This window comes from Blastomyces dermatitidis, assembly GCF_000003525.1.
Source record: "Blastomyces dermatitidis ER-3 genomic scaffold supercont1.2, whole genome shotgun sequence".
NCBI classification, from domain to species: domain Eukaryota; kingdom Fungi; phylum Ascomycota; class Eurotiomycetes; order Onygenales; family Ajellomycetaceae; genus Blastomyces; species Blastomyces dermatitidis.
The window spans coordinates 4,049,419-4,075,813 of record NW_025544775.1 but is presented as its reverse complement, the minus strand read 5'-3'; the positions used below and the strand labels follow the sequence as shown (position 1 = coordinate 4,075,813).

Sequence of the window (26,395 nt, the reverse complement as noted above, 5' to 3'; positions counted from 1 at the left end):
AATACTCTGAAAAAGAAGTTACTGACAGTAGAACTATATAGTAATCTATTCTGCCAGTCTGACTGATATTAAAAAGACTCTAGAAAATTTATCTTATATTATAATAACAGATTCTTGTATGAAACTCTCTTAATAATATCATAAATATCTAGATGTCTTTTAATAAGATAATATTATAAACATACCTCTCTTACAAGGCCTTGAAGTGAATCATGGTACTAAGTTAGAGAAAAAGAATGATAAGAACTCTGAACTGTTATAAGACTCTCTTTATAACATGTTCTGAGATGAACTTCTTCTTCTTTGAAAGACACTCAATGATCTGTTGAATAAGAGATTCATATGCATTAACAACTCTTTCATCACAGTCTCTATTCTGTTTGCAAAGAAACCAGATGAAGGACTTTGATTCTGTGTGAATTATTGAGAATTGAACAGATTAACAAAGAAAGACTGTTATTCTTTATCTCTTATTAATGAAACTCTAGCTTGTATTGACCAAGCTCAATGATTTACAAAGTTAGATGTCATTATCACATTTCATAAGATCTGCATCACTGAAGAAGATAAGTAGCTTACAGTATTCTGAACATGATATGATCTCTTTGAATGAGTAGTCACACTCTTTGAACTGATCAATGTCTTCAGTACATTTCAGAAGTATATTAACTGAGCACTCTGAGACTTTCTTGATGAATTTACATCTGCTTATCTAGATGACATTCTCATCTTCACTGATGAATTCAGAAAGAAATATCAAGAGCATGTGTGAAGAGTATTATAATAACTATAAGAAGCAGAACTATCAATTGATATTAACAAGTGTGATTTTGAAGTCAAGAGTATTAAATATCTGAGTTTTATTATAGAAGCTGACGAGGAGATTTGAATGGATTCTGAGAAAGTCTCTGTTATTCTTGAATGAGAAGCTCTGTGTACTGTGAAAGATATATAAAGCTTCATTGAATTTGCTAACTTCTATCAGTGATTTATATAAAACTTCTCAGATATTACAAGATCACTTATAGAACTTATCAAGAAGAACTCAGTATTTCAGTAATCAGTGAACACTGAAGCTGTATTTATACAGATAAAGAAGATATTCATTAATACTTCTCTGTTAATAATATTTAACTCTGATTATAAAACAGTTATTGAAGCTGAATTCTCTGACTATGTAATAGAAGAAGTAATATTGTAACATGACAGAACCGAAGCAGTGGCTAGTCGGCGGTGTCATGTAGAGATAGTTGTTGAGAAGCTGTATGAGTGAGCTTGACTATCTTGCTTGAATAGTGAGCTTGTAGACTACAGAGTTATTGCAAGAATATCACAGATATGATACTTAATATACTAAGAAGATTGTATGAGACACATAGTAACTCTTGTATATATTTCAGTAGAAGAAAAACAAATTGCTGACTTCTTTGATAAGAAGCCAGTATCTAGCTATTCTATATAGATAATAAGTGAATACTCTTCTCTCATTTCATGAGTGAGAATAGCTGAAGTGATATCTTAGTAGTGTCTCATTGTCAAGAAAGAGTAATCTGCTGATATTGTATAGAAGTGAGATTCTTATATTTATCAATCAGATCTTTCTATGATATATCTGAATGATATTATAGAGTAGTTGAAAACTAGTTTGAATAATCAGCAGAATGAATGAAATTATTCACATGAAAGTAATAAACTGTGTAAAACTGTAACAGAGTCTTGACACAGCTGAGAGCATAATAATACTCTTCTCTTTAAGAATATAGTCTCTATTCTCTCAAGATTACTGAATTAGAAATTATCTTTGTTATATAACAATGATTACTAACTGATTGACAGTATATATACTGCATGTAATATAAAGAAATAGATGAGTTTTTCTACTAACTATGTAGATCTTTCTTTATTCATCTTCATTCAAATTAAATGTATAATAAGTGAGTTTCTTATATATTGATTTAGAATATGAAAAACATAGTTAATAAGTAACTTGTAGATCTCTCATCATATTTCATCTTATATATAAAATTCTCTATAAAAGTGATGTATTTCAGAGACAAAGCTAACAGTAGTAGCAGAATTTTTCAAAAAGATCTCTCTTCTCTATGAAACATTTTTCTTCTCTCTTCTCTCAATTATAACAGTGAGTACATGAGAGTATCATTCTTGAAGAATAATAAGAGACTTATTCTGACATTTTCTAGTGAATAATAAACATCTTCATGATGCAGCTGCAGTCTCTGTGACTGTTAAGAAAGCCAGATTGAAGGCAGCAGTGTTAATGAGCCACAGAAGTATCACTTTCATTGTCACATCTTCTTCTGCTTCTCTTGCAGCCATGGTGGTAGTTGCTGTATCTTGCAGTGAGATGTTATTTCTTCTGCTAGCTGATACATCTGTGTCTGGTCTATTTTCTGCCTCTCTCACTGCTGTTGCAACACTGCCTTCCCTCTCAGTCAATACAGTGATGTATAACCTCATGTAATCATTTGAAGAGAAACCTGAGAAGAGCTTGGTTTCAGAGACAGTGACTTTAAGAAGCTTAATCTGTAGTTTCTCTTCTGCAGCATATCTGAGCCCTGCTTGAGCTGCTGCTAAATTAAGTCTGCAGACTTCTGCAGTTTCTTCATCTTCTCTCTATAAGAAGGCTTCAGTACAGTCTCTGATCAGCATCACTACTTATCTGTACTGTGTTAAACAGCTGAAAATGAGAGAGATTTTATACACTTATTTCTTCTCTTACTTCTGTTATTTCTGTTATATCTGTAATAATAACTTCTATCTCTCTGTAAGTATTATCTACTCTATAAGAAGATGTTGTATCAGCTCTGACAAGAAGCTCAGATACTCAAGCAGTACAGAGTGAGAGTCTCAGAGCTTTAAGTATTAACAGATTCTGTCAAGACTGAGAAAATCTCTCTTACTTATCTATAAAAGAAGATAAAAGTATGAATCTCTGAGATGAAAAAACATCTCAGAATGACTAATCTTAAGAAGAAATCAGCTAATACTGCTATTAAAAGTGTCACAGAGATTAATTACTGATTGAAGAGAATCTTACTTCAGTTAAAGTAGATGACTGAGATGCTTTATAAGTTAATAAGTTAATACTTTCAGTATCTTTTATACTCTTCTACAGTATACTTCTCTACAGTACTGCAGTACTAACTTCTCAGCAGATAAAGATACTAATATCAGAGACTTTAATAATAAAGAATAAGTTTAATAAGAGTGTAGTTATTAATGAGTAGACTCTGATCTCTCTTTTTACTTTTTCAGTGAGCTGCAGCTTTATTAGAATAGCAGTAGTCTATAAGTTGATAATATTAATCTTTTTATTGATTTTTAATATCTCTTTTCTCTAACTATTTCAGGAATTTTATACTTATATAGTCTCATTAAACTTCTAAAAAACTCTTTAAGAGAAAATAGAAGAAGAGTGCTACAGAGCTTATAAGACACTAACTTATTATTATAAGATTATCTTTAAAAAACTCTTTAAAAAAAATAAGAAGTCTTAAGCAGTATTTCTTATTCAATATCTTTGATGTATAATAGAGTAGTCTCTACTAGCTGTCTTATAGCTTACAATCTCTTTCTCAGCATTTTTAAATACTTAAGTAATTTTATAAATTCTCTGACAATGAATAGTCTTCTCATTTAACAAGATATTAAAGCTTATTTTAATATATTCATTTATTCAATATTTTCTCTATAAGATATTCAGTATCACTCTTAATCTTAATATTATTCAGCTAAGACAGCTTCACTTCAGAGTATTACTTATAGAGCTTTAAATAGAAAATATGAAAAATAAAATGAATTAATTTCAATTCTGTGAGTAATTTTAACTCATATATCTGCTTACTTATTACTTTTATTACTGAGAAAGATTCTAGTTACTACTCACTAAGCTTTTTACACAGTCTCATTATCTTGATATTCTTTGCTGAAAGTAGTACTTAATTCTCTATTAAGAACTTCATTGAAAGATGTTTTTAATTATAGTATTTCATCTATCACTTCTGAGTGTAATGAATGCTTTTCATTATCTTCTCATAAATTTTGTTCAAAAGTTTTAATCTCACTTTTACTTCTAGCACTGAGAGATACTTCATTCTTTGTATTTATTCAATATTCTGACTCTCTATCTCTCTTTTTAAAATATCATCTATGATGTCACTGAGTAATGAAGAATTATATTTATAATAAGTATAAAAACAAGATATCTTTAAGATTACATTCTTTATATTACTATATATAAATTCAGTGATTAGAAGATATTTTAATCAATTATTCTGATAATATAAATAGAATACTTAAAGTTACTGTTCTAGTATCTGATTCTAATATTCAGTCTGATCATCTGTCTGTGAATGAAATACAGTACTAAGAAAACATCTTATTATAAAATAATAGTAAAAAGCTGATCAGTATTTACTAATAAAAAGAAATTATCAATCTATTATTAACAATTTCAGAGCACTGTGATTATAAATAATAATATCTAAAAACAGATCAGTCAATTCAGAGACTTTAATCTTTTTATAAATAGAAATATATCTGATCATCTTCATGAAGTAGTTAATAATAATTAAAATTAAGTTATATTCTTTGACTTTTATCAACTTCAGCAGATTAACTATGAAATTCATTAATAGATTCTGTTATAAGCTCTTTGAAACAGGCAGTGATATTAACTTGCTGTATTACTTATACTGTGAGACTTTTATTCTTTGATAGATATTACAAGTCTTAACATACTCTTTGACATCTGCTCAGAGCTTGTTCTAAATATATTTACATTTTAGAAGCATCTCAGTCTTCTCTAACTCAAAGTACTCTGTATGAGAATTATTATGATGAATTCTCAATAACTTCTGATGCACTGCTCTGCTACAAGAAACAAAGACTGAATTATTCAGTAGTAGAAGTTCACATTCTTCTAGTTATCAGTGACTTGATTTCTTAGTGATACTGCTCTGCTCAGAGTCTGTCTTTTTCAAGTTTAAATCAGATTCTTTCTTCTTCAACTTCTGAATTTAAGCTATAGTAGAGATATCTCTATTCTATAACTTATCAATGAATTCTAAAAGTAGTTAGATTAAAAGATTGTAGACTGTTTCATTCTTTATTAATTGAATAATTGTAAGATATAATATGAGAAGCTTATGATCTTCAGTATCAGTTCTCTGCAGAGACTCAGGTTTTCTTTCATCTTCTATACTGAGTCACACAGCTGTCTTATCAGTGCTGTTTCTAAGCTTCAGAGAATCTCAATTCTCTGCAGTCAGCTTCTTCTACAGTGATGATAGAGATTCTTTTATAGAATTCTTCTGCACATTAATAATATTATAATCAGGCGGTTTAGACAGTGTATTAGCAGGGTTAAGTCAATCTGAACAGTATTAAATATAGAAATCATACTCTGAAAGCAGCTCTGCTCATCTGGCTTAACATTCTGTCAAGCTCTTTGTTGTCAAGAAGTAACATAGATTTGTATAATTAGTAAGAACTTGCACTGAGTACTTACTATTCTGAAGAGAATGTTATCAGATCTTAAAAAATTCAATAATTACTAATATCTTCTAATTATGAGTATTATATCTTCTCTGTGTGAATGATAACTTTCTGAAGAAGACAGTCACTGATCTTTATTCATAATATCTTATAGACTCTGTGAAAAAGTCTTCTTTCACAGATAATTCATTATCTATTTTCTCAGAAGTGATTATTCTCTGATTCTTTTAACATTGAAAGATCTCTGATATCAACTGTGAAAAGATTTCACAGATTCTATTCTCAGATGCATCAGTCTCACACTGACTGAATAAGTCAGAATCAAAGTGATTCAGCATTATAACATCTGTAAAAGCTTGTTTCAATTTCACAAACATCTACACAGTGTCTTGAGTGAGAATAAACAGTCTCATTTTTCTGTCTTTCACACTTTTCTTTAACAGATCTGTAAGAGAAACAGTAATCTGTGAATATGTATAGATGAATTATCTGTAGAAATTTATAAATTTTAGAAATATCTGTATCTTATAATACATTCACAGCACTGATCAGTTCTCAATAGCAGAGACTCAGCTTCTGTTCATTGAAATGTCATTCATCTCAATAATATAATCTAAGAAATCAATCTTCTGCATGTAGAATGAGTATTTTTCAGTGTATACATAGAGTTGATACTGTCTCAAGTGACGCAATACTTCTCAAACATGAGTATCATGTTCTTTCTCTGTTTTTGAGAAGATTAGAATGTTGTTCAAGTATACTATGCAGAAGATGTTGACAAGGCCCTGCAGTGTCTTATTTATATAGATCTGGAAGATAGCTGAAGTGTTACAAAGATCAAAAGATAAAACAAGATATTCAAAATTGCTGTACTTAGTATGAAAAGCTGTTTTTTAAACATCATCTTCATTAACTCTGATTCTATGATAGACATCTCATATATCAATCTTTGAGAATATCTTTGCTTCAGATAATCAATCAATCATCTCATTAATGAATAGTAATAAATAGCAATTCTTAACTATCATCTTATTAAGATCTCTGTAGTCTACACATAGACATAGCCTATCATTCTTCTTAAGTATAAAGAGTATAGACATCTCTGCTGAACTCTTTGATAAATATATTCAGTTCTTTGATTACACTTCTTCAAGATATTTGTGTAGAACATTCAATTTCTTTATAGATAAGTTGTAAAGAGGCCTGTACAGCACTGTTACACTGTCTTCAAGATAAATCTTATATTATATCTTGATATCAGGAAACTTCACTGCTTTTCTTTTCAAAAAGACATTCTTAAAATCTGTAAAGAGATGTTGTATACATTCATCTTCAATGACAGATACTGCTACTAATCTTACAGTAAGAATGATAACTTCTTCATCTATTCTCAAGTTTCAATCACCTGCTATGCAGTATATCAACTCAATCTTTTTCTCAAGATTCTTTCAATGAAACTCTTCAGATTTCTCTATTACTATCTCTTCATCAGTGAGGCAGTATTATCACATCTGAGTAACTCAGTCAATGAGAGAATTGTTTTCTCTCAATTATAAAAGATCTAGAATAACATTCTCATCTATGATATTAACTGTATAAAGAAGCAGACTGCTCTTCTTGAAGATTTCTTCTGAATCTGTAATCATACACTTCACTTGAATTATGTTAAAACAGTGATATTTTATTTCATCAGTAAATTTTATATGATCTGACAGATCTATCTTCTTTCAATTCTTCATTAAAGAAAAGAAATAGAATATGAAGTTAATATTCACTTCAGAGTTGAGTAGACATCTCACTAATATCTTCTCATTCAGAGTATGCATTGTGATTATAACATGAACTCAGAGATGTGAGAATTATCAATTCTTTTCTTTCTCTTCTTTATCTTTCACAGATATGTTTATTAGAAGAGAAGTTAACTTTCAGAAGATATCTTCTCAGTTTCTTCTCTTCTTCAGCTTTTTACAATCACTGATATAGTGATTATCAGCTCTGCAGTTGAAACAGAGATCTTTGTTAAATCTTTTTTAACATTTCTTCACAGTGAGTGAAGAATCAGAATACTTGAAATTCTTCTTTACTTTCTCTGCATTAAAGTCATCACAGTATTATTTAAATCTCATCATTAATTACTTAGAAGAAGTCTTGTTAATCTTTTTTTTGAAGAATTGATTATTTAAACAGATCTGAGAAGTCAGGTTGACAAGCTCAGTGTGATTAATTAATAAACTCTGATATTATGATATTATTATTCACATCTTGTGAGTCAGCTTTGCAAGATAAAGGTGTATTTTTAATTAATTCAAATTATCAGTTAATTTCTCTCAATATTCTTCAAATCTTGTATTGAAATCAAAAGAATTCTCATCATCTTATTGATATAATGAGTTGAATCACTGCACTGCTGTGAAGCTGTGATTGCAGTAATCTTTAATTTAGTTCAGTAGAAAGTTCTTGAATTCTTCCTAAGTCATAACAGTATTAATACACTCAAGCTCTCTCTTCTTGATGACTCAAGTAGTTGCAGAGATGTCTTCAAGAAGATTGACAATGTATATTACTTATATCTCATGAGTATTATACTGACTCAGATTAAGGTGGAATTTTCATTCAAGAGTACAGATGAAGCTGTGAAATTCAGACAAGATATTTCTCTTATATCTCAGTGAATCTCTGATCTTAATCTCTCTATTTTCATGATAGATGTAGGTGTGTAGATGCCGCGGCAGTGGCAGAGTGATTGAGAAGCTGATATCAAAATATGCAGCAGGTTCAGAAATCTCGGATTTCTATCAGAGTAGAGATGTACATACCCTAGAGAATGATGTAGTGTTTCTCTCAGAGAATGAGATCAGATCAGTCTTAGCACAGGTGTATGAAATTATATCAGTCTGTTAGAGCTTGACTGATTCAAACTTATAATCAGATTGAGTAATTTGAATTGTAATATGATGAAACTGAAGTAGTGACTAGTCAGTAGCATTATGTAAAGATAGTTGTTGAGAAGCTGTATAAGTGGGCTTGACTATCTTGCTTGAATAGTGAGCTCATAGACTACAGAGTTATTACAAGAATATCACAGATATAATACTTAGTATACTAAGAAGATTGTATGAGATACACAGTAACTCTCATATATATTTCAGTAGAAGAAAAACAAATCACTGACTTTTTTGATAAGAAGTCAGTATCTAGCTATTCTATATAGACAATGAGCAGATATTCTTCTCTCATTTCATAAGTAAGAATAGCTGAAGCGATACCTCAGCAGTGTCTCATTGTCAAGGAAGAGTAATCTGCTGATCTTATATAGAAGTGAGGTTCTTATATTCATCAATCAGATCTTTCTATGATATATCTGAATGATGTTATAGAGTGGTTGGAAACCGGTTCAGACGGCCTGCGGGATGAATGGAATCATCCGCATGAAAGCGATGAGCCGTGTGAAACTGCAACAGAGTCTTGACGCGGCTGGGAGCGTGATAAATATTATAATATGATGATGAAGATGTTCTATGATTTTATGTCTTCATGTCTAAGAAACTGAGTCCTGCTGAATGCAATTATGAGATCTATAATAAGAAACTTCTTACAATTGTACACTGTCTAGAAGAATGAGACTTTAAACTCTGAAGTATCTCTGAATTTGAGATAATCACAGATTATAAGAATCTCAAGTACTTTACAATCATCTGTAAACTCATTGAATGATAGATATGATAATCTGAATTTCTAAGCTGCTTTTATTTTATAATACACTATCATCTCAGCAGTCAGAACTTGATAACAGATGCTCTCTTATAATGAGAACAAGATATACTATCTAATATAACAGACACACACTGAATGAACTGAGAACACTGACTCTTGAATCTGAAGATATTGATTGATCAAGATAGAACAACTCATAATACTATATATACTTCTCTGATTAGAACACTCTCTCTCTGAACTGCTATTCACACTAATATTTCAACTTCTCTCAAATCAACACTGAATGAATTATAATATGTAACAGCTCAAACTAATGAACTTCTTCAAGCACTTGCTGAAGTAGTGTATTAAGAAGTACTCTGATTCTTGTCAGAACTATATATAAGAACTGATATCTTAGAATACTTAATTGATGATAATAACACTCTGCAGTTTTATAAATGACATTGAGTTCTTTACTCTGAACTCTTACACACTTAGATAATGCAAGAGATGCATGATTTATATATAATTAGTCACTCAGGTCATGAACAATTGTATTAAATAATCTCTTAAGAGTTCTACTGACCTGAGATATTAAACAGTATCAGATATTTTATTCAAAACTGCAACTGTTATTCTTCTATCACTTTGTGAAAGAACTGTAGAAAAGAACTACTGAAATCACTTAATATCTCTGATAGAATCTGATGAGATGTGATAATTAACTTCACTATTGATCTCTCTGAGAGTAAGAGTTGTAGAAATATTCTGATTATCATGAACTGATTGAGTAAAGATATAATATTGAAATCTTGTGATAAGATGAATACTGAATAAGTTACTGAAGCTTTTCTATGAAGCTCATTCTATTGAATGCATGAATTGCTGAGATTCATAGTATCAGATCAGAACTGTTAATTCATGAGCACTCTCTGAATAAGAATCTGTTAAGTTCTCAAGATTACATACTATCTGTTAACTGTCTATCATCTCAAGACTGATGATATGTCAGAACAGATAATTCAGACTGTAAAGAATTATCTCTACAAGTTCTACAATCACTTATAAGATGATTGATATAATCTGCTTCTACACACAGAGATTGCTATCAATGAATAAGATGCTGTTTTAATAGATATAAGTCTGTTCTTTCTTATACATGATTATCACATGAAAGTGTTGAATCTTCTAGAGATTACACAGTTCACACTGAATCTCTGCAGTTCAATTCAGATCACTGATAATATAGTAATGAAGCTCTGAGATGCTTATAACTAGACTGACCGTGTGACCGTGTCTGGGACCAGGACCAGAATTTTTGATAGTCTCATTGCCAATTTGACAGATCCCATTACACGGTTCTAACATTAGATAGTAGTCTCATACTGTCCCAGTGAGACTTACTGTCTACTCTTGTCACATTTTCCAAATGAGATCATGATTTTCACTTCTCAATTTAAATTATTTTTATTGCTTTAAATGACTTTAAATCTCATTTGAGTGTTATCAAAAAGTGTTACTTTTTAGAAAATTAAAAATAGTCTAAAAAAAACCTTAAAATGTCTAAAAATAGTAACTTTATGTCAAGAATGGAACTAAATAGAACTAAATGAGATCACTTTCTCATTTTTTTCAAGTCATGATTTCATTTTGAGATCTGATATATAGTCACTTTGCATGTTTATTTAATGATTAGTCCCAGCGGGATTCTCGTCAAGAAATGTATGAGATCAGATCAAATGAGATCAAACGTGAAATTCATGATCTCAGCGGTCAGTCTACTCATGACTGAACAGAGGTCTTCATGACAACTGTAAAACAAGATCAAGAGAATTAAATCAATATTCACTGAGACTCTGCTGAATAATATAAGATAGAAGACTTGATGTGATTGAATCTTAAGAATATACAGATTATATATTCATCTCATACACTGAATTATCATTATATCAAGTATAAAGTGATAGAAGTTCTAGATAGCTATAACTACTGTCTTAATATATTATCAGAGATTTATAATATCTTTCACACAAGCTTGCTTCACTGCACTGTTATCAACTTATTCTCTTCTGAACTGACTTTTGACTGACAGCTATCAGACATCATAGAAGAAGATAATAAGCTTGAGTGAGAGATTGAGAATATTCTCAATGAGAGATTCTGCAGCTGTGACTGATAATATCTTGTGAAATGAGTTAACTATAATCAACTGACCTGAACTCTGAGTTCTGTATTATCTGAAACACTGACTCTTGATCAATGAGAACTGCTTCTGAAAGAGAGAGGCTAATGTGACAGGCTGTACTCAATCAATTATATAGACTATTTCATTACACTTCACAGATTTCAATCACTTTATTCTTGAATGTGTACACTTCAATTCACAGCCATTCTCAATTGCTGATCCTCAGCCGCCACAAACGCGTACACTCTGATTCTCGGCCATTCTCAATCGCCGATTCTCAGCCATTATGAATGTGTATAGATTCTTCCGCCCTGAAGCTCCACTGCATACACCACTACATACGCGTATAAATATTCACTTTAATTGCTGATTCTCACACTTTCTCTTTCTTTTTCTTCTTCTCTAACATTTTTCTCTTTATTATATAAGACCTATTAATATAATACCAATCTATTCAGTGTAGGCCTCTTATAAAAAACATCTTTCAATGAAGTTCTTGATAAGAGATTAAGTGCTACTTTCAGCAAAGAATATCAAGACAATGAGACTGTGTAAGAAGCTCAGTGAGTAATGACTAGAATCTTTCACAGTAATAAGAGTGATAAGTAAGTAGATATACAAGTTAAAATTACTCTCAGAATTGAAATCAATTCATTCTGTTTTTCACATTTTCTATTTGAAGCTCTATAAGTAACACTCTGAGACAGAGCTGCCTCAGTCAGATAATATTGAGATTGAGAATGATACTGAATATCTTATGAAGAAAATATTGAATAAGTGAACACATTATAGCAAGCTTCAATATCTTATTAAATAAGAAGATTATTTATTATCAGAGAATTTGTGAAAACTGCTTAAGCATTTGAAAAATGCTGAGAAAGAGATTGCAAGCTATGAGATGACTAGTAGAGACTGTCTCATTACACATCAGAGATGTTAAATAAGAAATACTGCTTAAGACTTCTTATTTTTTCTTAAAGAGTTTTTTTAGAGATAATCTCATAATAATAAGCTGATATCTTATAAACTCTGTAGCACTCTTCTTCCATTTTCTCTTAAAGAATTTTTTAGAAGTTTAATAAGACTATACAAGTGTAAAATTCTTCAAGTAATTAGAGAAAAGAAATATTTAAAATTAATAAAAAGATTAATATTATTAATCTGCAGACTGCTGCTATTCTAATAGAGCTGTAGTCTGCTGAAAAAGTAAAAGGAGAAATCAGAGTCTACTTATCAATAATCATATCTTTATCAAACTCATTCTTCACTTTTGAAGTCTTCAGTATTAGTATCTTTATCTGCAGAGAAGTTAGCACTGTAGTATCATAGAGAAGTATACTGTAAAAGAGTATAAAAGATGCTTAAAGTATCAACTTATTAATTTATAAAGTATCTCAGTTATCTACTTCAATTGAAGTAAGATTCTCTTCAATAAGTGATTAATCTCTATAACACTTTCAATAGTAGCACTGACTGATCTCTTCTTAAGATCAGCTATTCTGAGATGTTTTTTCATCTCAGAGATTCACACTTTGATTTTCTTTTATAGATAAGTAAGAGAAATCTTCTCAGTCTTAACAGAATTTATCAATACTTGAAGCTCTGAGACTCTTACTCTATACTACTTGAGCATCTGAGCTTCTTGTCAAAGCTGATATAATATCTTCTTGTAGAGTAGATAATACTTACAGAGAGACAGAAGTCATTATTACAGATATAATAGAAACAATAAGAGTAAGAGAAGAGATAAGTATATAAGATTCTTCTCTTCTTCAGCTGCTTAGCACAGTGCAGATAAGTAGTAATACTGATCAAAGACTGCACTGAAGCCTTTTCACAGAGAGAAGACAAAGAAATCACAGAACTCTGCAGACTTAATTTAGCAGTATTCTGAGCAGAGCTTAGATATGCTGCAGAAGAGAAACTACAGATTGAGCTTCTCAGAGTCACTATTCTCAGAATCAAGCTCTCTTCAAGATTTTTTCTGAATGATCACACAAAGTCATACATCACTGTATTAACTGAAGAGAGAGATGGCATTATAATAATAATGAAGAGAATAGAAGAAGAACTGAACACAGACAAACTGATCAGTAGAAGAGATGACACTTCACTATAAGATACAGTAACTACTGCTGTGACTGTAAGAGAAGCAGAGAAAGAAGAAGAAGAAGATGAAATAATGAAAGCAGTGCTCTCACAGTCTGTTAACACTGCTGTCTTCATCTTCAACTGAGCTTTCTTAACAGTTACAGAGATCACAGTCATATCATAAAGATATTTATTACTCACTAGAAAACATCAGAATAAGTCTCTTATTATCTCTCAAGAATGATACTCTCATGCACTCACTATTACAGATGAGAGAAGAGGAAGAAAAATATATCACAGAGAGAGAGAATCTTTTCAAAAAATTCTGTCACTACTGTTAGCTTTATCTCTAAAATACATCACTTTTTCAGAGAATTTTATATATAGAATGAAATATGATAAGAGATCTATAAGTCACTTATTAACTACATTTTCTACATTTCAAATTGATATATAAGAAACTCACTTATCACATGTTTAATTTGAATAAAGATGAGAAAAGAAAGATCTACATAGTCAGTAGAAAAACTCTTCTATTTCTTTATACAGTTATAACATGGCGGAACCGAAGCGGTAACTAGTCAGCAGCATCACATAGAGATAGTTGTTTGAAAAGCTGTATAAGTGAGCTTGACTATCTTGCTTAAATAGTGAGCTCATAGACTACAGAGTTATTGCAAGAATATCACAGATATGATACTTAGTATACTAAGAAGATTGTATGAGATACACAGTAACTCTTGTATATCTTTCAGTAGAAGAGAAAATGAATCACTGACTTCTTTGATAAGAAGTCAGCATCTAGCTATTCTATATAGATAATGAGCAGATACTCTTCTCTCATTTCATGAGTAAGAATAGCTGAAGTGATACCTCAGCAGCATCTTATTACTAAAAAAGAGTAATCTGCTAATCTTATATAGAAGTGAGATTCTTATATTCATTAATCAGATCTTTCTATGATATATCTGAATAATGTTATAAAGTAATTGAAAACCAGTTTGAATGAGATGAAATTATTCATATGAAAGTGATAAGCTGTGTGAAACTGTAATAGAGTCTTAGTATGATCAGAAGTATAATAATACTCTTCTCTTTAAGAGTATAGTCTCTATACTCTCAAGATTATCAGATTAGAAATTATCTTTATTGTATAGTAACAGTTACTAATCAATTAACAGTGTATATGCTGTATATAATATAAAGAAATAGATGAGTTTTTCTGCTGACTATATAGATCTTTCTTTACTCATCTTTATTCAAATCAAACATGTGATAAGTGAGTTTCTTATATATCAATTTGAAATATGAAAAATATAGTTAACAAGTGACTTATAGATCTCTTATTATATTTCATCTTATATATGAAATTCTCTGTAAAAGTGATATGTTTTAAAGACAAAGTTAACAGTAGTAACAGGATTTTTTGAAAAGATTTTCTTCTTTATAAAACATTTTTCTTCTCTCTCTCTCAATTGTAACAGTGAGTGTATGAGAGTATCATTCTTGAAGAATAATAAAGAACTTATTCTGATATTTTCTAGTGAGTAAACATCTTCATAGTGTAGCTGTGGTCTCTGTGATCATCAAGAAAGCCAGATTAGAGACAGAGACAGTGTCAATGAGCTGTGAGAGTATTACTCTCATTGTCACACCTTCTTCTTCTTCTATATCTCTTACAGCTGCAGCAGAAGTTGCTGTGCCTTGCAGTGAGATATCATTTCTTCTGCCGGCTGGTGTGTCTGCATTCAGTCTATTCTCTATTTCTCTCATCACTGTTGTAATGCTGCCTTCTCTCTCAGTCAATACAGTGATGTATGACCTTATATAATCATTTGAAGAGAAACCTGGAAAGAGCTTGATTTCAGAGACAGTGACTTCAAGAAGCTTAATTCATAGTTTCTCTCTCACATGCCTGAGCTCTGCTCAGAATACTGCTGAGTTAAGTCTGCAGAGTTCTGCAGTTTCTTCATCTTCTCTCTGTGAGAAGACTCTGATACAGTCTCTGATCAGCACTGTCACTTGTCTACACTATGCTAAACAGCTGAAGAAGAAGAGGATTTTATACATCTATTTCTTCTCTCACTTCTGTTATTTCTATTATATTTATAACAATGACTTCTGTCTCTCTGTAAGTATTATTTCATAGAAAGATATTGTGTCAGCTCTGATAAGAAGTCTAGATACTTAAGCAGTACAGAGTGAGAGTCTCAGAGCTTCAAGTATTGATAGATTCTATTAAGACTGAAGAGATCTTTCTTACTTATCTGTAAAAGAAGACAAAAGCATAAATCTTCAAGATAAAAAAATATCTCAGAATGACTGACTTTAAGAAGAGATCAGTCAGCACTGCTGTTAAAAGTACTGTGAAAATCAATCACTGATTGAAGAGAATCTCACTTCAATTGAAGCAGATGACTGAGATGCTTTGTAAGTTGATAAATTGATATTTTTATACATTTCTCATGCGCTTCTATAACATGCTCTTCTACAGTATGAAGTTGCAACCGCCCCACCACGAACTCGCTCGATTTTTCGAATAAGAACCCGCCGATAGATCCATCGAAAAGCCCTCGATCATACGAGCATTTGGACCCCATCGCCGACCGCATACCCTGTGTGGTGGTGGAGATATTCAGCCAAATGTGAACTAGACGTTGTTTGAAACTTTATTATTATTATTATTCTTCCATTATACTCATATGCAAGCGGAGCTTATGATGAGTCCTTGCGTGATGTTAAATACAGGCCAAGTGTTGGTTATACAGGAGGAAATACAGGTGTTGAGACCACGCCAAGATAACAAGAACATAGGAAATACAAAGGAGTGACAATTAGATACATGCGATAATAACTTCCCAGCCCAGGAACATAGAGCGATTTATTGGAGCGATTTGTACACCTCTGTATTTATTAGGAACCTGAGGTGCTTGAGTTCCGGATTTAATGTATCCCCTGCGGGTTTCGAACCCACACGCCTTGGTTTCCCACGCCAAGGCGCTACCAGGTGGCCGCATTAACCATTCGGCCACCGGGGCCGTTGTTTGAAACTCCCATGTGGGATTATCCCCCATTCACCCCTATCACACCACAACCCCGGGCCAAAGTGCCATACAAATTGTAAGGTGAAGAGACATAGCCATATACATCAATCTTCTTGATTTTGAAAGATCCCTAATCTGTAATTGTGAAGATATCTGAGAAGTGATCTTCGCGAAAACCCTGTCCATCTTTGATGTTTCAAAACATCAATGCCAAGTCTCACCCTTGTACCGCCCTTCTCAATCTGGCCCATCCCTGACAGAAAAATACAAAAAGATATCTCAGTGATAATATCAAGCATATAATCAACAGACACTTCTGAAGTGCAATCTTCACAGTCTGTCATCAGTGTATCTAGACTTCAACATCAAGTCTCATCCTTGTACTATTCCTCTCAATCTGGCTCATTTTCAGCAGAATAATACAAAAAGATATCTCAGCAACAGCATTTAATATATAATCAGTAGATAATGAGTCAACAGTATATTAACAACTATAAAATCAGTATACTTCAAGATCTGACTGAGCCTTTGATCCCTGTACAGTGAGATATATTAAATCTAGTTTTAATATCTCAATATTCAATAGATTCTGCAAGGAATTGAGAACAGCAATACTAGGTTTTTATTGAATTTGAGAATTAACTCTATATTGATATAATCATTGACAAAGTCTTCTATTTTGAGATATAAATAATCAGTTTCTCTACATTCTGCTGACAATATTTATATTATTATATAGAAACAGACTTATATTCTCTATAATATCAAGACTCTGAAGAGAGAAAGTCTTGATAGAGAGTATATAGTAGTATATATCTTAGCAGTTTCTATCTCATTCTTCTGCAGTAGTTAATGTAAAAAAAAAAAGATCTTAGAAATAGTTTTTTACTATCTTTTGAAAAAGTAAGGTGTTTTTCTCTGAGTTTTATACAATATTCTTACAAAGAATTAAAAACAGAGTTATTTTCTATCATATTTTTATATTCTTTTAAGTAAGAATTACTTTTTCAGTGACTGAAGAGCTTTCATTAATACTTAATTTTTTTTACACTCTTTATTAACTGATTTGAGTTGCACACTTGTTGTGTGAGAAGAATTGAATAATTTAGAATAAAATTGAATAGTTTTAATCAATTTCTCTGCAAAAAATTGCTTTATTTTTTGTCAGTTTTTCTCTCAAAAACTGTTATATTATCTGATTTATTGTCAATTGATATCATACTTTTTCACACTGTATCTCAAGAAAGAGATTGTAAAGATTTTATTGATTTATCTTAAAAATCAATTTTAGTTTATTAGATTCTCTTCAAAAATCTAACCTAGTTACTGAACTAGTGTGAAAAAAATCAGGTGTTTTATATACAAAAGTCTGTTATTCTTCTTTTGAAATAGTCTGACCAACTTTTCAATTGAAAACAGACTTAGAAACCTCTTAATTGAAACAGTCTGATCAACTTTTCAATTCAAAAGAGTTTAATAAATATCTCAATTGAATTAGTCTGATCAACTTTTCATTGAGTAAGAACAATGAGCTCAAAAGTACACTCAGTTGATGAGAAAAAGAATGCTTTCTCAAATACTATTTCTGAGATTGAAATTCTGAAGAGAAGAAAGAAAGAAGAAATAGAGAAACAACAAGTTCTTGAAATACAGAAACTTGAAAATGCAAGTAAAATTCTTGGAAAGCAGTGTCTGAGTGAGATGAATGAAGAAGTTCTGTTAATTCTTCATACTCAGGCTAGACAACTACAGGAAGTGATCAAGTTTAAACTTGGAATTTTAAACACAGTTTAAAAAACTTTGAAAATTTCTAATACAATCACTGACTCTTCAGTTTGCTCTTCTTTCTTTTCTACTTCTTCTTCTTCTTCTTCTTCTTCTTTAAATCAGAAGAAAACATATGCTCAAGCAGCTGAATCTGCTATCTCTAAACCTGCTATCTCTAAATCTGCTATCTCAAAACCAGCTCAAAATTCTGAGAAAACTGAGAAGAATACTGCTCATACTTCTATTGATAGAAGAGTGAAGAAAAAAATGCAAAAAGAGAAAAATCTTCAAATCTCCAGAAATAGAAGACTTATTCTCAAAGTCTCAAATCAGAACATATTGCAGAGAAATAAGCTAGACTTCAACCTCATTTTCAGAATTAGAAATGAAATCAATCAGCAGTTCTTTTCTCAGTTAATGACTGATATTAAAGTTTAAAAACCAGTTATAGCTTCAATTGAGTTATTCTTCTTTGAAAACTTCATCATTCTGATCACAATGTCTGAATTCAGTGCAGAATTCCTTATTCAGAATGAGAATCTCTGAAAGTCAGCAGTAGAATCTCTGTTAAACACAATAATTCTATCTGAGAGAGATGAAAAGTGAAGTAAATTCATTCTTCATAATATTTCAGTTGAAATCTTTGACTGTGAGAAAGGAATGCTACTTCTCAAAAATGAATTGAAAGAATACAATTCTATTCAACTGAGAAAAGAGCCTGTATGACTTAATTCAATTAAGTTGAGACAGAGTAGAAGAAATGCCTCTGTTCTAGTACATACAAAGACACTTGAACAATCAAGAATCTCTGAAGTAAGAGTAACAGGTTTGAAAATAAGAGTTCATGAATACAAAGACTCAAGAATGAATCTCAAAGCTCAAACACAGTGTTCAAACTGTCAAAGATATGAACACTTTGTAATCTCTTGTTTCAGAGACTTAAAATGTGCATTCTATGCTAGAGATTACAAAACTAGTGAGCATAATTATGAAACATGCTTAAAAAGAGATGAAATATATCAACATACTCTGCTTAAGTGCTTCAATTGCAAAGAAAAACATGCATCTAGCTCAAAAGAATGTGTATTTACTCCAAGAACTCAGAAAAACTGGAGAAAAGATGAAGCTCAAAGTGAATCTAAAACTGAAGAGAAAAGTCAAGCTAGTAAATCTACAACTGCAAGCTTAAAAAGAAGAAATTCTCAACTATCTAGATCTTCAAACTTCAACTCTTCAGCTAAGTGTAAACAGAATTTGAATCCTCAAACTCCTGTTAAGATTAGAGAATTGAGAAATGACTCTGGTGATAAACTAGATATAATGCAAGCAGTTGAGATTCCTGCTTTTCAAAATAGTTATAATCTACTATCTGATGATAGAAATTAGATTCTACTCTATCTCTACTCTCTCTTAGTATGGATATACAACAAAAATAATAAAAAAAGTTTAAAAACTCTTCAAAAATCACATTTATTCAAAATAATGTGGATAGAAACTCAAATTATATTTATTCTTGTCTTCAGATTGCATTTGAATAAAAAGTTGACTTTGTACTTCTTCAAGAACCAAACTTTGATACTGAGCAAAAGTACATCATTTCTCATTCAAGCTATTACTGCTTTCTTCCTGAAAAATCTGAGATAAAGTCAAGAGTAGTAATCTATGAGCAAAAAAGATCAAGATATTAATTTAATTTGAGATTTGATATCATATCTGACTCTGATATTCTAGTGAGTGATATTATAGATAAAGAGAATGAGCTTGATACTATTCAACTTATAAATATCTATAATGAAAAGTTATTGAAAGAAAACAACAATACCTGGATAATTGATAGAGGATTTTTGAATATAACTTTCTTAAAAAACTCTATAATTGCAGGAGACTTCAATGCACATCATTTCTGATAAAACTCAGAGTGCACAAGAGCAGTAAGAGCAGATAAACTGATTGAATGAACTTTTAAACATTCAATAGATTTAGTTAACAAGTCTGATCAACAAACATTCTTTAGAAAAGACATGGAACAAAAATCTATTATAGATCTAACTTTCATATCACAAAATCTAATTGAAAAAAGACTTATAAACTGATTTATTGATTCAAATGAAACCTCAGGATCAGATCATGAGATCATTCAATTTGATATTGAACTGAGTGAAAAACAAAGAAGTGAAAATCCTCTTCTCTCTAATCAGTATAACTTTGAAAAAGCTGATTGAAAAGCAGTTGAAGAAAGAGTAAAATAGCTGAAATCTGAAAGATAGAGTGAGCTTTATTGAAATCAAAGTCAAGATATCTCAAATGAAATGCTTGAGAATAGAGCAAAGCTGATTACATCTATTCTTCTAACAAGTATTGAAGAAAATATTTTAAAGAAAAGGTCTTCTGAGTTTTTCAAATCTTGATGAAATGAGAATATCACTTCTAAAAGAAAGCAATTAGCCACTGCTAAGAGAGAGTGAAAGAATAACTTAATATCTGATGAAGAGTTCAAAGCTATTTGAAATGAATATTTTTCAGATATTAAAAAAGCTAAAACAGATTGCTGGAACAAATTTCTTGAAGAAGCATAAGAAAAAGAAGTTTTTAAAGCCTTCAACTATACTAAAACAAGAAGTGTAGCAAAGCTTTCAATCTTAGAATATGAATTTCAGAATGAATTGTATACAGCAAACTCTTTTGAGGAAAAATGTCAAGCTTTTATAAGAATTCTCTTTCAAAACTCATCACATTTAGAAGAGGAGAATATGTCATTTCATGAATATATTGATGAAAATAACTGAGAATGGCCTGAGCTTACAGGTGATGAACTAGAGTCAGCAATATTCTCAAGTTCAATTAAAACTGCTGCAGAGCCTGATTCAATTAATCATTTAATTATTCAAAACACATATTCCTACTTGAAGAATGAATATTTTGAGCTCTTTTTCAATCTCTTAAGAAATGGTTATCATTCTGAATGCTGAAGAGAAGCTACTGGAGTAATCCTTGCAAAACCTAATAGAGAAGCTTCAGTTTCTAAGTCATATAGAGTAATATCTCTGTTGAACTGTTTAAGAAAAGTTCTAGAAAAGACAATAGCTACTAGATTATCTTTTATAAGCTCTATTAGTGATTCTCTTCTATTTAATGAACAAATGAGAGGTAGAAAACAATGTTCTGCAATTGACACTGTTCTCTCAGTTATTCATGATGTTCAAGTAGCAAAGCATGAAGGCCTGGTCTCAACTACAGTTTTTATTGACATAAAAGGTGCATTTGATCATGTTTCAAAGTCTAAGATGATTCAAACTTTGAAGATGTTAAAATTGTCACTTTCTCTAATAAAAGGAGTTGATTGTTTCATGTCTAAAAGAATTATACAACTATTCTTTGATGAAAGAAAACAAGATAAAACTGAGATAAAAATAGAAGTATCACAAGGATCTTCAATCTCACCTGTTTTATTTGCAATATACACTGCATATTTATTCAAGAATAGAGAGATGAAAATAGTGAGATCTTCAAGTTATGTAGATGATATTGGTCTACTCTACAGTTCAAAGACAATCAAAGAGAATTTAGAAGTGATTGAGAAAGCAGTAAAGGAAATCTTTGTTAGAGCAGATATCAATCTAATTCAATTTGATATGAATAAAACTGAGTTAATTCACTTTTTTCTCAGATTTAATAAGAAAGAACTAAGTCTAACTCTTCTGAATAAAGAGATTAAACCCAGTTTGAATGTCAAATGACTAGAAGTATGATTAAACTTCAAGACAAATTTTAAATATCATGTTCAACAAAGAATTATCAAGACAGAGAGACTACTGAATAGTATAATCAGACTATCAAATACTGAGAGAGGTCTATCTTTTCAGGCTATGAGACAGTTATACATAGCCTGTATTATCTCAGTAGCTGATTATGAAGTTCAAGTTTGATGAAACAATCAAGATAACTTCACTGAACTGTTTCAAAGTCTACAAAACAGAGCTTTGAGAAGAATTCTGGAAGCATTCAAATCATCTCCTATTAAAGCAATGGAAATTGAAGCCTCAATTCCATCTCCTGCTATTTGATTTGAAAAGACCTGTATGAACTATGCTCTGAGACTCATAAAGATGAGCTCAAATCATATAATCAGAGAAAGAGTCTCTTCTTCATTTCCATCAGTTAACTCAGGAAATGAACTGGATTGAAATAGATTTCTTGATTGAAATAAGAATAATGCTTTAAAGAAAATGCTCTCTCAACTGTATAGACTATGTTCACTTATTAAGAATCAATTTTCTTCATTAAATGTTGAGAAAATTGATCATGAGAAGATATCTCTCTGGAGAGAAAAGCTGGAATCTCTCACAGACTTATAAATAAGTGAACTATCTAAAGAGAGAGAATATGAACAGTATTTGAAGAAGATCTCTACAATCAATATAAAAGATTCTATTCTGATTTACTCAGATAGCTCAAAAAATGAGAATTTGAATAGATTAGATGCAGGCATTGCTTATACTGAAGATAATATCAATTTTATCTCAGATTTCTGAAATTTAGGCTGTGAATCTGAAGTCTTTGATACTAAGCTATTTGCAATAGTGAAAGCTTTCAAACTCATTGAAATAAAATCTCATAAAAGAGGAAATAGTTTGAAAGAGACATGGATATTCTCTGATAGTCAAGCTGCTTTAAAAAGACTTAGAAATAGTCAGATTCATAATGATCAAAAGAATCTTGACCTGATTTTAAACTCTGTTTTGAAGATTCAAAAGAGAAGAACATCTAAACTGATAATTTATCTGTATTAAGTTTCTGCTCATATGAATATTCATGATAATGAATTGGCTGATTTAGCTGTAAAAAAGGGTTCAGAATTAAGCAGATCTATTCAAAAAACAGTGTCCTGGTCTTTCATAAAGAGAAAGATAAAAGAATCTTGTTTAAAGAAGTGAAATGAAAGCTGACAGAAACAAAAGAAGAGCATACATTATTCAAGATTTGAGACAAAACCAAAGTGGAAATCTTGTTCAATTAAATGCAAAAAGAAAATATTCTCATTCATAATTCAGCTAAAACTAGGACATGATTATTTCAAATCCTATATACAAAGATTTGATGATAGATTTGATTTAACAGAGTGCTCATTCTGCAATACAAATGAGAATTCTGAGCATATTGTAATGCATTGTGTGTTATACAATAGTCTCAGAGTCAGATTAAAGAAGAAGTATGATTTAAATCAATTAAATATGAGGTTCTTATTCTCAACTGAGACAGGACTTAAATACTTAATAGACTTTCTATCAGAAACTCAAGCAGCTACAAGAAAATGGCTCAACTCAGAAGTATCTGAATATGAAGAGATGAAAATTGATTAGATATAGTCTGTTAAAACAGCTATATACTTTCTTTTAATAATTTTATTTTGTTATAGTCTCTCTTTACTGTGCTTGTTTCTTTCTGTTCTTTTCTAACTATCTATTTAATGTGTCTATCTTTAAGACTATCTTCTCTTTTCCTTTGTCATGACATTTTCAAATGATTTCAAAGTATTAATAGGTGTTGAAATACTGCAATTTGTAAACAGTTTTTATATTCTAGGCTGGAATTTTCTGATTTTGCATATCTGAAATTGATAAGTGTATAATAGTTGACTCTATAGATATAGGAAAAACCCTGAGAACTAAAGGTTCTCAGGTAGATGTCATAGTCTCTGACTGCATACATCTATAATTGAAGAGTAATAATAATAATAATAATCTTCTACAGTATCACAGTACTAACTTCTCAGCAGATAAAGATGCTAGTGCTGAAGACTTCAACAGTGAAGAATGAGTTTAATGAGAATATAGTTATTAATGAGTAGACTCTGAAATTCCTTCTTTTTACTTTTTCAGCAGGCTGAAGCCTCATTAGAATAGCAGCAGTCTGCAGATTGATAATATTAATCTTTTTTATTAATTTTAAATATTTCTTTTCTCTAACTGCTTCAGGAATTTTACACTTGTGTAGTCTTATTAAACTTCTAAAAAAAACTCTTTGAGAGAAAATAGAAGAAGAGTGTTACAGAGTTTATAATACATTAACTCATCACTGTGAGATTATCTCTAAAAAACTCTTTAAGAAAAATGAGAAGTCTCAAGCAGTATTTCTTACTTAATATCTCTGATATATAATAGAGCAGTCTCTACTAGCTGTCTCATAGCTTACAATCTCTTTCTCAGCATTTTTTAAATACTCAAGTGATTCTCACAAATTCTCTGATAATAAATAATCTTTTCATTTTACAAGATATTGAAGCTTGTTATAATGTGTTCACTTATTCAATATTTTCTTCATAAGATATTCAGTATTACTCTCTATCTCAATATCATTCAGCTGAGACAGCTCTGCTCTGAGACATTGCTTATAGAGCTTTAAATAGAAAATGTGAAAAACAGAATGAATTGATTTCAATTCTGTGAGTAATTTTAACTCATATATCTGCTTATTTATCACTCTTATTACTGAGAAAGATTCTAGTCATCACTCACTGAGCTTCTTATATAATCTCATTATCTTTATATTCTTTGCTGAAAGTAGTACTTAATTCTCTATCAAGAACTTCATTAAAAGATATTTTCAATTATAGTATTTCATCTATTACTTCTGAGTGCAGTGAATGCTTTTCACTATCTTCTCATGAATTTTATTTAAAAGTTTCAATCTTGCTTTTACTTCTAATACTGAGAAATACTTCATTCTCTGTATCTGTCTGACATTCTGACTGTCTATTCTCTTCTTTGAAATATTATTCATGATATCACTGAGTAACAAAGAATTATATTTATAATAAGTATAGAAAGAAGATATCTTTAAGATTGTATTCTTTACATTGTTATATATAAATTCAGCAGTTAGAAGATGTTTTAATCAATCATTCTGATAATATAATTAGAACACTCAAAAATGCTGTTCTAGTATCTGATTCTGGTATTCAGTCTGATCATCTGTCTGCAGATGAAATGCAGTACTGAGAAGACATCTTATTATAAGATAATAGTAAAAAGCTGATCAGTATTTACTGATGAAGAGGGATTCTCAATCTGTTATCAATAATTTCAGAGCACTGTGATTATAAATAATGATATCTAAAAACAGATCAGTCAATTCAGAGGCTTTAATCTTTTTATAAATAGAGATATATCTGATCATCTTTATGAAGTAATTAACAATGATTAAAATTAAGTTATATTCTTTAACTCTTATTGACTTCAGCAGATCAACTATGAAATTCATCAATAGATTCTATCATAAGCTCTTTGAAACAGATAGTAGCATCAACTTACTGTATTACTTATACTGTGAGATCTTTATTCTTTAACAGATATCATAAGTCTCAATATACTCTTTAACATCTTCTCAGAGCTTGTCTTAAATATATTTATATTTTAGAAGCTTCTCAGTCTTCTCTAATCTGAAGTGCTCTGTATGAGAATTATTATGATGAATTCTTAATAACTTCTAACACATCACTCTACTACAAGAGACAAAGACTGAATCATTCAGTAATAGAAGTTTACATTCTTCTAATTATCAGTAACTTGATTTCTTAGCAGTATCATCTCACTCAGAGTCTGTTTCTTACAAGTTTAAATCAGATTCTTTCTTCTTCAACTTCTGAATTCAAGCTGCAGTAGAGATGTTTCTCTTCTGTAACTTATCAATGAATTTCAAAAGTAGTTGAGTTGAAAGATTGTAGATCATTTCATTCTTTATCAATTCAATAATTGTAAGATATGATATAAGAAGCTCATAATCTTCAGTGTCAGTTCTCTGTGAGAACTCAGGTTTTCTTTCATCTTCTATACTGAGTTGTGCAGCTGCCTTATCAGTGCTGTTTCTGAGCTTCAGAGAATATCAATTCTCTGCAGCCAGCTTCTTCTGCAGTGATGATAGAGATTCTTTTATAGAATTCTTCTCTGTATTAACAATATTATAATCAGGTTATTTAGACAGCATATCAGCAGAGTTAAGCTGATCTGAACAGTATCAGATATAGAAATCATACTCTGAAAGCAGCTTCACTCATCTGGCTTAACATTCTATCAAGCTCTTTGTTATCAAGAAG

The 26,395-nt window shown here is 30.7% G+C and overlaps 1 protein-coding gene and 1 pseudogene across 2 annotated transcripts; both read right to left on the bottom strand.

The window, feature by feature from the left end:
• Positions 1-2,217: 2,217 nt before the first annotated feature.
• BDCG_16444 (uncharacterized protein) lies at positions 2,218-3,603 on the bottom strand (the record flags this gene model as incomplete). The annotated part of the gene is made up of 3 exons (XM_045425675.1): positions 2,218-2,634; positions 2,741-2,801; positions 3,587-3,603. 3 exons carry the CDS (start codon positions 3,601-3,603, stop codon positions 2,218-2,220), a joined length of 495 nt encoding a protein of 164 aa, XP_045279790.1.
• Positions 3,604-16,441: 12,838 nt separating this feature from the next.
• BDCG_16443 lies at positions 16,442-16,530 on the bottom strand (annotated as a pseudogene). Its single transcript has one exon. The product of its transcript is annotated as a tRNA-OTHER (tRNA).
• Positions 16,531-26,395: the final 9,865 nt, after the last annotated feature.